At 50.8% G+C, this 12,474-nt stretch overlaps 1 protein-coding gene across 1 annotated transcript in view; it reads right to left on the reverse strand.

Moving 5' to 3' along the window:
- Positions 1-12,474, reverse strand: part of ASTN2 (astrotactin 2) — a 272,947-nt gene that overhangs the window by 239,146 nt on the left and 21,327 nt on the right. The window contains exon 2 of the mRNA XM_027687651.1: positions 3,668-4,052. Within this exon, the coding sequence (XP_027543452.1) occupies positions 3,668-4,052 (385 nt within the window). The remainder of the gene's footprint in view (positions 1-3,667; positions 4,053-12,474) is intronic.

The raw sequence follows: 12,474 nt of genomic DNA on the forward strand, positions 1-12,474 counted from the left end.
ACACAGTATTAATCATTGGAAGCACCAGTAATAAGTCCTGTCTCCTGTCTAGACTTGGAGGCCATACCCAGACTGCAGAGCCTGTGAAGCCAGCACAAAGGCCTGCTTGAAAAATTCTTTTTTTGAACATGAAAGAAACCGGGAAATAAAGATGGGTCCTTTGTTGCAGGACTGGAATTGCAGATACTCAATTTTCAAGTCTGACATCTAATTTCTCCTCAGTTTTCAACCAGGCAGAAGTTCTGCTTCTCACTGGTCCTTAGGAGATCTGGTTTGGCAAAATCTTCTCACTGTGGAACTTGTGGGTAATCCCATATTCAGGTTTGCTGGACTTTGCCTTCCTTTACTAACTCCACCTCTGTGCACCCAGTACATCCCAGGTGGGGATGCAGTGATGGACTGGGGGCCAAAGCCCCTCAAATAGCACGTGATAGACAGAAAAACAGGGCTCCTGCTGCCGTAGGATGAAGCCACGTGGGTAAGGATGAGAGCCAGGTGTGCTGAAAGAGAAAAGCAAGTGAGGAATTCCCAAAGGGATGGAGCTTGAGGCCATCTGTTCGGGAAAGGCAGGAGAGCAGAAATCATCAGGAACATGGACTGGAAACTACCCAGTGAAGTGAGCACAGAAACAGTGAGGACAGTGGCATCACCTGCATGAATTTATCCAAATCCCTGTAATTGCTGAATACTGTGTACACACAGGGGCTGAGTTTGGACATGACTCCAAAAACTACACCCCACACCAGCAGACCCCACTTGGCACCACACACACACCTGGGGTACACAACCCTCTGGAGACCTTCTGATTGCCAGAGAGAACCCAAATCAACGAGGAGACAGCACAGCCCCCTCACCACCCCAGCTCAAGGGATCCTTCTGTACAATTAGGACAGCCTGGCTATTGCCTCCTGCCTCACTCCATTTCATTTTATTATTAATAAAAAATAAAAAAAACTACTACTTTTCTACTTTTCTTCTTAAACTGCCTCGAATTTTTCTTCTGTCTAAATTCATCTAGGCTCTGTGCAATGTCACCAGGTCAGCTTGTGCTCCTGCTGCAATTCTAATTTTGCCAGCTTTCTATTTTCTAGGCAGTTGGGAGATTTTTCTTTCTTTCCTTCTTTTTTTTTTCCCCCAAGTCAAAAATGATTTTGCATAACAGTAATAATGTTAATGGCCCTGCACAGCACATCCAGATTACAACTGCAGCTAGGGAGAAATAAACATCTCATCTTTGCCCTGCTGTTTATCTCCCCACAGCAGAGCCCGGTATCAGGTCAGAACCTGTAATTTCATTAACTTTATCACTCAGACGCGCTTGTTGCTAGATGTCATTATTCAGCACATCACTCCCGTGTTTTGTTTGTATTGGGATTCACTTCAGATGCTCTGGCACCAGGCAGGAGCATCCCTCCCATCTGCATCGCTGCCTGAGCACTGTCTGAGCTGGGACGGAAAGTTTGGCTCACTGAGCCATGATCTGCAAAATATTTGTGCTGCTCAACCTCCGAGCAGGGACTTCTCTCCCATTTTGCAGGGCTGCACATCACAGAGCCATCCAGTACAATCCCCTGCCTGATTCCCTGACCAGATACATCCGGAAGTGGGGAATTCAAAAAATATAAAACCCACACTCTTCCTCGTGGAAAGGATAATTGAGCCAACATCTGCGGAGCGTGGGATGCACGAAACCCCAGGAAGGGAAGGTGCCAGCTCTTGGCATGACCTGGCACCCTGTGAATCAATCAGTGCCCAACACGGGGGGGAAGCTGCAGCACAGGCAGGTGGAGGGTGAGCAGAAATGCTCCATCTTCATTGGATTTGCCATCCTTGGTAATTAATGCTGGGAAGTGACACTTGAAAGAGCCTCTGGTGACAGCCCCAGTGATGATACCGTTTGGAGCCCGCTGACAACTCCCAGCTGATGCCTTATCACAATGCAGCACAGCAAGAACAGCAAGGAGAGCTTCTCCCGTGGGAGCTGATGGGCTCCCCAGGATGCAGGCACAGCTCCTCATCCATCCCCAGTGATCACACCAAAACCTGGCAGCTCCAGATGGGCACTGGAGAAAGGCTGACCCTGTCCTCGCACTACAGCCATGCTCCAGCTGCGTTTCCCTTAATGCATCTATCTTCAATCCAGCTTTAAAGCCATGCCTGAGTAGAACTGGTTTCCAGCCCTTGGGGCTCTCCAGGAACATGGTGCCTGCTCACACCAAGTGCAGTTTCTCCACCCCACCTTGCCAAATCCCTGTGGAAATCCATCTGCAGCTGCTGCTCATAGGTGGGTCAAAGCACCTGTGTGTGGCATGTCCGACACCTCCCAGATCACCACGTTTCCCACACTTGTGCAAACCAGGTCAGTGGAAAGCCCATAGCACATATATTTATATTTCTAGTCTAGAAACTCTTGATCTGAATTACAGCCACCTTGTCCTTGGCAATCCAGGCTCTAACTGGCTTCAGCAGAGACGAGTAACTAAGCGCCTACCATAGCTTGGCTCCTTGAGCAGAGCCTCATCCAAGAGGGAAAAGTGCCCATCTGGGAGGAAACATATGGTGAACTGGCAGAGTTTGGAAGGATCAGACTAGGCAAGGCACAAAATCACGAGCAGAGCTGGTAGGAGCATTTGTGAACACCTCTCCCAGCCCAGGTAGCCCTGGCCCTGCAGGCAGCTTGCAGCCCTGTGCAAGATCTTTATTGACAATTCTTGAAGCCCTCAGATAGTCTAATATTTTGCTCTAGATCTTGTTTGCTATTATGTTTTGAAGAGTACTGAAATGCAGTTACAGCTGTCTTCCCCACTCACGCAACTCTAAATAATTTATAGAAAAGCAAAACAAAGAAGATAATATGAACGAATAAAGAAGGTAGCTCAGTTACAATATATGAAGGATTTCATTTGTTCATTCTTACTGAGCAGAGGGTTGGTAAAACATCTCTTAACCCCATGGGCTGCTAACAGCCAGCTGTACCCCAAGGGATGCCAAGAGGGATGCTCAGAGCAGCACTCAAGGATGGCAGATTGACCCCTGGCCACCTCTGAATCTGTTTAAGCAACAATAACAATCACCATCATCATAACCTTGTTTAAAAGGGAAAGAGTAAAGAGCACTTTAAGGGTGGAAGAAACACAACCTCAGCCACCGCTTCTGACCATCACGAGGGCAAGGAGCTGCTTTCCAGACACAATGCATCATCTAGGCTCTCCCTGGCTCTGCTGCTCAGAGCCACAGTCTGCTCCACAGAGCCAAAAAGGACCCTTGTCCCATCCCTGCCACCCTGAGTGCTCCAACAGGGCCACACAGTCTTTATGGGAAGCCCCCACAAGAACAGAAGGATGGTTCAGCATCACCCCAAGATCCTTTCCCTGTACAGAGCGAGCCAGTACATCCCACATCCCTTCCTCGCTCCTGCTGGAGTCACTCGTAGCACTAACAATCGGCACTAATGTGCTTTGCTTTTGTTTATTCAAATGCATTTTACTGTGCATTGCAGGTGAACAATATTAAATGGCTTATAATAACATTTCAATAAGCAGAGGTGGGTGTAGAGGCTTCTAAGAGGCAGACTTTAAAAATGCGGGCGATCAAGTGTGCATTAGCAGGAACACTCTGGGGAACGCGCTGCTCCCCAGCAGAGGAGGGAGAAGGAAAAGCCACAAACCTTTCTTTTCGTAGTCGGGTTTCTCCTCCCCGCCCTGACCCAGGCTCTCCAGTGTCCGTGTCACCTGGCTGCCAAACTCATCCTCCCTGGTGCTGGGCTCTGCCTGCCGTGGGGTCTCCTCCTCCTCCTCGTCCTCGTAGTCGTCCAGGATGGGGGTCTCTCGGATGGGCACCCCGATGACGGAGTTGTGGGCCTGCAGGCGCGAGTTGCGGAAGCTCTCGCGGGCCTGGGGGCCCAGCAGCACCGAGGGGATGTAGTGGATCTCGTGGGTGGCCTCGGTGCTGGCGCTCTTCTGCGGGATGCGGCGGCGCTTGTGCCAGCGCCGCTGGGCGTACAGGGCCACCATGAACACCAAGAGGAGCAGGAGCAGCGCGATCAGCCCGCCCTGCAAGAGGAGAGAAAAGGGCACGGGGTCAGGAGATGCACGGGGTGCAGGGATGGGCGATAAGATGCTGCAGTGTCCACAGAATCATAGAATGGTTCGGGTTGGAAGAGACCTTAAAGCTCATCTCGTTCCAAACCCACGCCATGGGCAGGGACACCTTCCACTGTCCCAGGTTGCTCCAATCCCCACCCAACCTGGCCTTGAACACTTCCAGGAATAGGACAAGCCACAGTTTCTCTGGGCAACCTGTTGCAGTGCTTCACCACTCTCTGAGTAAACTCTCAGAGCACACTTCCATCAACATAGGTGGGTTCATGGAGCAGCCACCTCTGAGGTTGGAGGTCAAGTGGAGCAGGATGCCAGAGGTGGCCTTTAGCTGGGGACAGCACAGCAACACCCCCAGCTCAGCTCTGCCCATTCTCCCAGGAACTTCATTCCTTCCATGCACTCCTTGGGACCCCCAGCCCCCCTGCTCACCTACACATGGGGAGATGGGGAAGGAGACAATCATATTCAGCCACTTAGAAGAAAAAAAATTCATTGGAACAACCCTGCCAGGACACAGGAGCAGTAAAGCCTCAGCAGAGACACACAACATTTTATGAAAACGATGGTGCAACAAATGGCCCCACGGAGGCACCACTCCCCAGGGTATGGTTAACCCAGCTCCCTCATTTCTGATCTGATTTCCCTATGGGTTCAAGACTTCAACTGCTGACCTGGGGGCACAGCTCAAGGTATTCCAGACCAAGACCTTCTCTGTTAAGCTCTCCTCTTTCCCCTCCTCCTTTATTCACCACAGTCCTCAACTACATTAACATTAAAAAAAAAAAACCAAAAACAACAAAAAAACCCCACCCTACAAATATATATATATATATATTTGTTCAGAGAAGTGGCATCTCCTCTCAAGGGATCTGGGCTAGGAAGTACCGAAGGGAGCCAGCCCCGCCTCTGGCTGCTCTGGAGGTTACATTGAGCCCCGCACACGCAGGAGCTGTGCCTGTGCCAGCTTCCAGCCTCTTAATCTCTGCAGCATCGGAGCAATTTTATCCCGTGGCAGAGAAGCAAGGCAGGGCATGTAAATCAGGAGCAGCACGAGCAACCAGGGCTTTGCAGAGCGACATGAACAGGCAGGGCAGGGCAGGCGTTCCTTTGGCACTGGGAATGCCACAGCCCAGAGCTCCACCGAGCGCAACGGCAAAGCGGAGGCGTGAAAATATTCCCTCTGTATTCGACTCGAAGCACCAGACTGCACCCGGAGCACTGCTCTGACTCCTAAACAGGATCAGCTGGGAAGAGGTGGCATCGAAAACTGCAGCTCACAGGATGAGTTTGGTGGGGAGAGGCCTCGGGAGCTGAAGCAGAGGAGAGACAGTTCCTGTGTCACCCCAGCACCACAACCTGCCACAGAGGGGAGCTCAGTCCAACATCCCCCACATAAGGACCCCTTTCTCTCCCCCATAATTGTCACTAACAGAAGCAAGGCTTAGGGATTCAGGACACTGCTCAGCTTGGCTTCCCAAATTTGGGTGACACACACCTTTGGGAAAGGTATTTTAGTGTCCAGGAGCTGTCCAGGATCATCTCTGTGGGGGAGAACAGCAGGGCTTAGTGAGCAGCCCAGGTTTATACCCTGAAGCACCAGAGCACTTCCAAGACCAGTGGGATGAGGACCCATCATGGCCTTCCATGCTCAGAAGCAAGAACCTGCATGAACACCTCAACTTGGGAGAGAAGACACATTTCCTTGGGTTTGCACAGTGCCAGATGATGCACTGCCACTATGAAGTGACTGCAGAGCAGGGCAGAGCACTCTGCACCCATTAGCACCCACCCTCCATGGAAAACCACAACTGGAGACAACCCAGATGCTTGGAAAAGGTCAGGAAGACTGAGAAAGTCTTACAGGAGGAGCAGCTGTGCCAGCTAGACCCGGAGAAGGGGTCTGGGCACCCATGGCAGGGCTGGGGGCTGTGAACCAGCCTGTCTGGGCTCACCTTATGTCTGCCCCTGGGAAACCACTCAGAGCAGATAAACCTCTCAGCACATTAAATTAAAGATCTCTCTGTTTGGGAAAAACTACAAAAAGGCATAAAGGCACAGAGGTTACCAGTGCACCGTTCCCCCTCCAATTCAAGAACAACAGGGAAGGGCTCCCAGCCCAGCCTGCCTGCAGCTCCCACATCCTTTGGGGATGAGCCACAGATCTCTGCTGTGCCAGCCAGCGAGACAACAGCCCCCCTTCTGCCTGGGAAAGGCTGGGGGTGCCCGTGCCAGCCCCTCAGATGAGGGCCACGGGCTCATCACAGGCAGCTCACTCTCAACATGCTCCTTTCGTCCCCGACCCCGCGCCGGCAGCTGCTTGTTTAACCACGCCACACACGCCGGGAGAGCTTCCCAGGGAAAAGGGAAGGGGAAAAAAAAAAAAGAAAAAAAGAGTCAAACTTAGGAGGCATTGAAGCCAGCCTCATTTTAATCTATTTTTCATGTTAAATTATCCAACTGAGGGAGCGGTAGAGAGAAAGGGGAAAGAAGGGATAATATGAGAAATGTTTTATTTGACAATGTGTCATTCGGAAACTGATTATTTCTGTCTCCAAGCTTTTTAATATTCCCAAACAATGGCCGAGCCGCGCGGGGATTTGGTATTCTAAGGCTGGATTTATAATACTCTGTTCTGCAGTGATAAGAACATGGGCCTTTAATCCTCTGAGCTGTGAACATGCATATTCTCCCACGTAATGTCCTTCCCACTGCACTCCTGCCTGCCCTGGGCCGGCCAGGCAGGAGCCACCGGCACCAGAGAGTTGCTGAGACCCACACAATGGATGGGGGGGAAGAGGTCTGGTGGGGACAACCCACATGTGTGAAGAACTGCAGGGCTTGTGGCACCACAGCAAACCTCAGCTGAAGCAGGACAGCAGCAAGGCTGGGACTCAGGTGAAGCACAGAAGGAAAACCGACGGGAGAGGCCACTTTGAAGCCCAAGAGATTGGGCCTTCACATAAATTATGAAGCTGCCAAGATGTTGGATTGGAGGGCGATTACTCTTTGGGCATCTGTCCAAGATGCTGAGCAATTTGTGAGAAGCTAGAGGACGCATGTGCTGCTTCAAACACAACCACCACCCTGCCCTACCAAAGCAGCGAGAGACAAAGGAGCCCCACTGCTCCTCTGAGGTCTGGACAAACTTCCTTGCATCAGGCTCTGGCCTTTCCAGCTCTGCCTGGTCAATTCTGCTCCCCATAGTGGGGGGATGTGGCATAGTCCTCCTAGGAGCCCTCCAGCTTTGTAGTCACACTGAACACAACCCAGCCATTCAGAAAGCAAGCCCTGATCGTCTTCCAGTCACCACCAGAAAGGGCTGAAGTCACAGAAGGTCCCAGGCTGGAGGAGAACAAGATTTGGGCTGGGCAGACCTCTTACACCACAGCATCCCTTCCACAGGTCAAAGCAAAACTGGTGCTGAACAGCTCAGCACTCAGTCTGTGCTACCATGAGCCCCTTCTGCTGCTTCCTCCAAACACCAACACGAGGTTGTGTCCTGGGGGGAAAAATATCCCTGTTTCTTTCCTAACATGAAGCCACTATTGCTCCTGCACGACATCCAAAGCCATTTATTGTCCCATATTGTGCTGGCAATCAGCCCCATTGCTACTGACCTGCTGCTGGGTGAAACAGGGCTCTCATAGCCCCGGGCCAGCACTCCAAGGACAGTGCCCTGGGACAGCACAAGGACCCCCCCACCACATCCTGCATCTGGAGTGGGGGCTGAGTGAGCCCCCAGTGCTGGAGCAGCACATCCCCCGTGTCGTGCCAGCAGATGAACCACGGTGAGCAGTCAGGTATCAGCAGTAGCTACACAACCCTCGGGGCTCTTCACACTGTGTACTTTTTCTTTCTTTCCTTTCTTGGCTGTGAAGGTAATTAAACACTAGGACATTTACCAAGGGGTGTAGTGGATTATCCATCACTGTCATTTTTTTTTAATTTTTTTTTTTTAAATCAAGCCTGGATGCTTTTTGAAAAGTTGTGCTGTATTTCAAATGAGAAATAAAAGCTTCAGGGCATTCTTGCACCCTGTGTGGCTCTAAGGGCAGAGCAGATGACACCAGAGTCCCTTCTCAAAATTCCACTCGCCCCAGTTTTAGCTTTCCCACATTTCAGCTTCACAGCATCTTACCTATCTCTCAAGCACTTCATCCCACGCCAGATAATTAAGACACACAAAGCACCGTCAGATCCTGGGTGCAAGGGGAGGTCAGGCACAGCCACCTTATGGCACACCAAGGGGGGACACACCATCAGCAGGGACCAATCCCCAGACCCAAACTGGGACAAGAGGCAGGACAGGACCCAGTAGCCTCAGGACACAAACCTCTCCTGGCTGGTCACTGCCAGTGCTGAAGGCTATCAGCAGCACTCAATGAGCAGGTGTAGAAAACACCTGTATTGGGTTTTAGCTACACAGTAATTTGAGCTGACGGATTTCTAATTAATTTAACCTAAACCAATGGCCAGTGGCAGCACAGAGACCCTCTAAATGCCATTTCAGCAGGCAGAGGTTTGCTCCCGAGCACAGACCCTCCAAAGCCATGTCCCAGCAAACCATACCCAGGAACAGAGCTGGGATCATTTGTGTCAGCCAGGAGAGCAGTGTCTAACAGGCAATCAAGCCATCAATTTTCTCAGCTGCAGCCCCACTTGGAGAAGACACCCCTGAGTGCCCAGACTGGTCACCCATGGCAGCCCCAGACCTCGCCATCCTCTCCCTCCCAGCTCTGCCAGCAGGTCCAGGCCAGGACCTCCATACCCAGACCCCACCCAAACTGCATTTGGGATGACTTTGGAAGCACAGTATCCCATTTAACATGTTGGGTTGCACAGCATCTGCTTCTTCCCATTCCACTTCAAACCTCGCACCATACCAGGTTCCCCCCAGGACTCCTGTGCCTTGTTGCTCTTTCTCTCTTTGCTGCACATCTCATTTAAATATTCCTTCTGCAAATCTTAATTAACATACTCTTTGCAACTTCTTTCCAATCATTAATGATGAAAAATAAGGCTGATCTCTGCAATCATCCCTCTCCTGAGCACTGCTGTTTATCCCGACCTTCCCTGCATCCTGCCACTACCTCATCCTCCCAGGACACAAGATATACCTGGACATGGTCCCTCCAGCTTTAGAGAAAGAGCAGGGCTGGGGAAAGGATGCTACATTGTGCTCTTCCCTAGAGCAGGGACAACACCAGCTTCCCCCTGTAATGGGGGAGGTTTGGTTGTTTCATGCAAAATCAAGGTTTCTGCAACCACAGCACCTCTGCCTGCCCCTCCATCCTTCCCCTCTCCTGTCTGTACACACTGACCCACCACAACCAAGTCTAAAAAGGCAGAAAACATCCCAGAAAAACCAGCATCCCCCTTCAGCCTTATGATAAGAGGAGACAGGCAGAGGAAAAAGGCTCCAGAACACCCCAGCCACCGAGGCACACTGCACGAGAGGGCAGGGAGGAGTAATCAGAGCCAACAAAAGGCATGCAAGGAGGGAGAGGACAGGAGAGAAACAGGGCTTTGGGAACAGGCTTTGCAAGCAGCAGTCACATCTACAAGAGGAAAGCAGGGCTCATGGACAGAAACAAAGGAAAAGCATCTGGATTTCAGGAAGGTGCTGGATCCCATCTCAGGAGATGCTCCTGTGGGCACTGACCTGACCATACCTGCTCACTCCTCACAGGGCTCTGTCAGCAGAAGGGATGTGACCATGTAAACCATGGATGGAAAAATGCTTACCCTAGTCCTGCATGGATGGCACGAGAAGCTGGGAGCCTGACTTGGAGCGAGGATCATTCCAGAAGAAGCACAATGGCAGAAAGTACAATGCTCCCAAGAGAGCTGGGACAAACACCTGCCCAAAACATGGAGCAGTGCTGGCACACCTCGGAGACACGGGGGTCCTGCCAACTGCCCTTCCTAAGAGCAGGCAGCTTGTGTGGAGGACACAGTGCCCACCCCTGTCCTTGAATCACAGCCACCCTCCGACAGCCTGTACCCCCACACACCCCAGGGTCAGGGATGGGCCCACAGGCAGGTGAGTACCGGGCAGGGAAACTGAGGCAGGGGGTGGGAATGGGACCAAGGACAGACAGACAGACAGGCAGCATGAAGGCTAGGGAGGAAGAGACAAATGCCAGGGTTAAAATATATACATATATATTCTCCAAAGAGATCTGGATCCAGTTCTGCTCTCCAAACCACTCAACCCCACCTCTCTCCCTAAGACACAGTGATGATACAGGGAAAATCTACTAAAAAATACAACATTTTCTCACTGTAGGCTTCAAATCCCCATTCAAGCACCGCTTCACCAAGGTGCTTAACCACACACTTAACTTTAAATATGTGTTTAATTCCCATTACAGTCCACGAGCCTGTAGCACACGCCTCAGCGCTTTGCTGAGCAGGGATGGCTCCCTGAATTGCCCAAAGAGAACTGTATTACATCTTTTTTCCCCTCTTTCCATGGCTCACAACATCACTGAGCTCCAGAGATGGTGGGACACTGTCTTCTGGCAGCGTTGTTATCACAGCTGTGCCACCCGACCCTGCCCAGAGGTGACAGCACCCATGAACCACCCTCTCTGAACGGGTTTGTAGCGGTGCAAGGAATGTGGGATGAGGTCCAAGGGTTTAAGAGGAAGGATTCCCATGGGATCGCTCCATCCAGCCTGTGCAGATCCTCTTGCCATGCCAGATGTACACGCAGGGGGCATAAATTTAATAGCATATACAGTCCTGTAAAGTATAACACACGCACAAGCAATGAGAGTTACAGTTGCTGTGGGAACCATAACTTTAAAACCTGACTCTTCCACGTTAAAAAAAAAAATAAAAAAATATATCAAGTCAGACAAAAAGTCACATTTCCATATAATTTTATTTTTTTTTAACCACGCTCAATTTTGTTTTGCTGTTTCATCCAAGAAGGGAAACAAAGGAAGGAGTGAACCTGCCAATCAGCCTTTCTGTGCTGCTCAGACATGCGATGTGATGTTCCAGTAAATGTTTATTTGAAAGGTCTCCCAGGCACTGGCTGTATGCAAGCACCAAAACACACAACCCTCAATCACAGCCAACATGCCTGTGTATCCCGAGCTGCACATCTTGCTAGCATAACAATTCAAAATGACTCCTAATCCATTTTTATGATGTAGAAAAAAGGCATTTATTTGTAGCGAGCTGAAAGAGGAGGGCTAGAGGTGATTTTATTAAGCACCTGATTGCTGGCTCTTTCTAAAGCCCGGCCGCAGATTGCATAAATTGTGATTTTAATGCCTGCTAAACGGTTCACCTGAATGGGCTGACCTGCTAACCCGGAGCTTGCCCTCAGAGAGGGAAGATTTTAAAATTCATAAGGTCTCGTGTCCTCATGCTCATGTTTCCCTAATGTGGGCAGCCTGCAAGCATGAAGCTGAGACTAAAACAACAGGGTTGTTTTTTTTTCCCCAAGAAGTTTCAGTTACTGAGCCCCATCCCTCCTCCCCTCTGAGCCGACCTGCACGTGTTCATCCTGCTCGGCTCATTGACACACAGTACCTGAAATGCATGGCAGCTGCATTCCAAAGGGGAGGAAAATTCATTGGAATTAAGAGCAACCAACCTGACTTTCCAACAAAAGAGGCCACCTCATCCCCAGACTCTCTGTCCCAGCTCAGTGAGGTCTCATGAGCCAGAACTGCCATGAACTGCAGGCAGAGAGTGCCCAGGGCTGTGCCAACACACAAAGCACCCTCCAGTTATACACGGAGCTAAAGGAAAGTCCCTCAAACCAGCCAGCAGAGATCCAGACCCACACAGTGTATCTCTCTGCACTGTCCTTAGCACAGAGTCACAAGAAGCTTCTGCCCAAGCTGGTACCTCCAGAAAAAAAAGCCCCACAGAATATTCACTTCAGCATCTGATGGAGAAGCCAACCTAGTGGTCAGATCGACCTCACAGGCAGAGCAGCACAGGGTTATCACAGTAAAAGGTGTGTGGAAGTGGCATGACGAGGGAGGGATGCAGCTCAACTCTCAAATTTAAAAAAAAAAAAGGGGGGGGGGGGGGATAAAACTCAGGGAAGCTGCACATCTTTTAGGAGCCTTTGCCTCAGGTTGCTTCCAAACCTCCTGAGTGAAAGCTCAGCATCTCCGATCAGTGTTCCCAAAAAAAAAACCAGTGCAGGTCACAGAATCACAGAACAGTTTGGGTTGGAAGGGACCTTAAAGCTCATCTCATTCCAAACCCCTGCCAAGGGCAGGGACACCTTCCAACAGACCAGGGTGCTCAGAGCCCCATCCAGCCTGGCCTTGAACACTCCCAGGGATGGAAGGCACTTACCATGGAGCCTCCCAAAATCACAGCCACTGCAGGATCCCTGACC

Source organism: Neopelma chrysocephalum, unplaced genomic scaffold (assembly GCF_003984885.1).
Source record: "Neopelma chrysocephalum unplaced genomic scaffold, ASM398488v2 Primary Assembly neopelma1_74, whole genome shotgun sequence".
Taxonomy (NCBI): domain Eukaryota; kingdom Metazoa; phylum Chordata; class Aves; order Passeriformes; family Pipridae; genus Neopelma; species Neopelma chrysocephalum.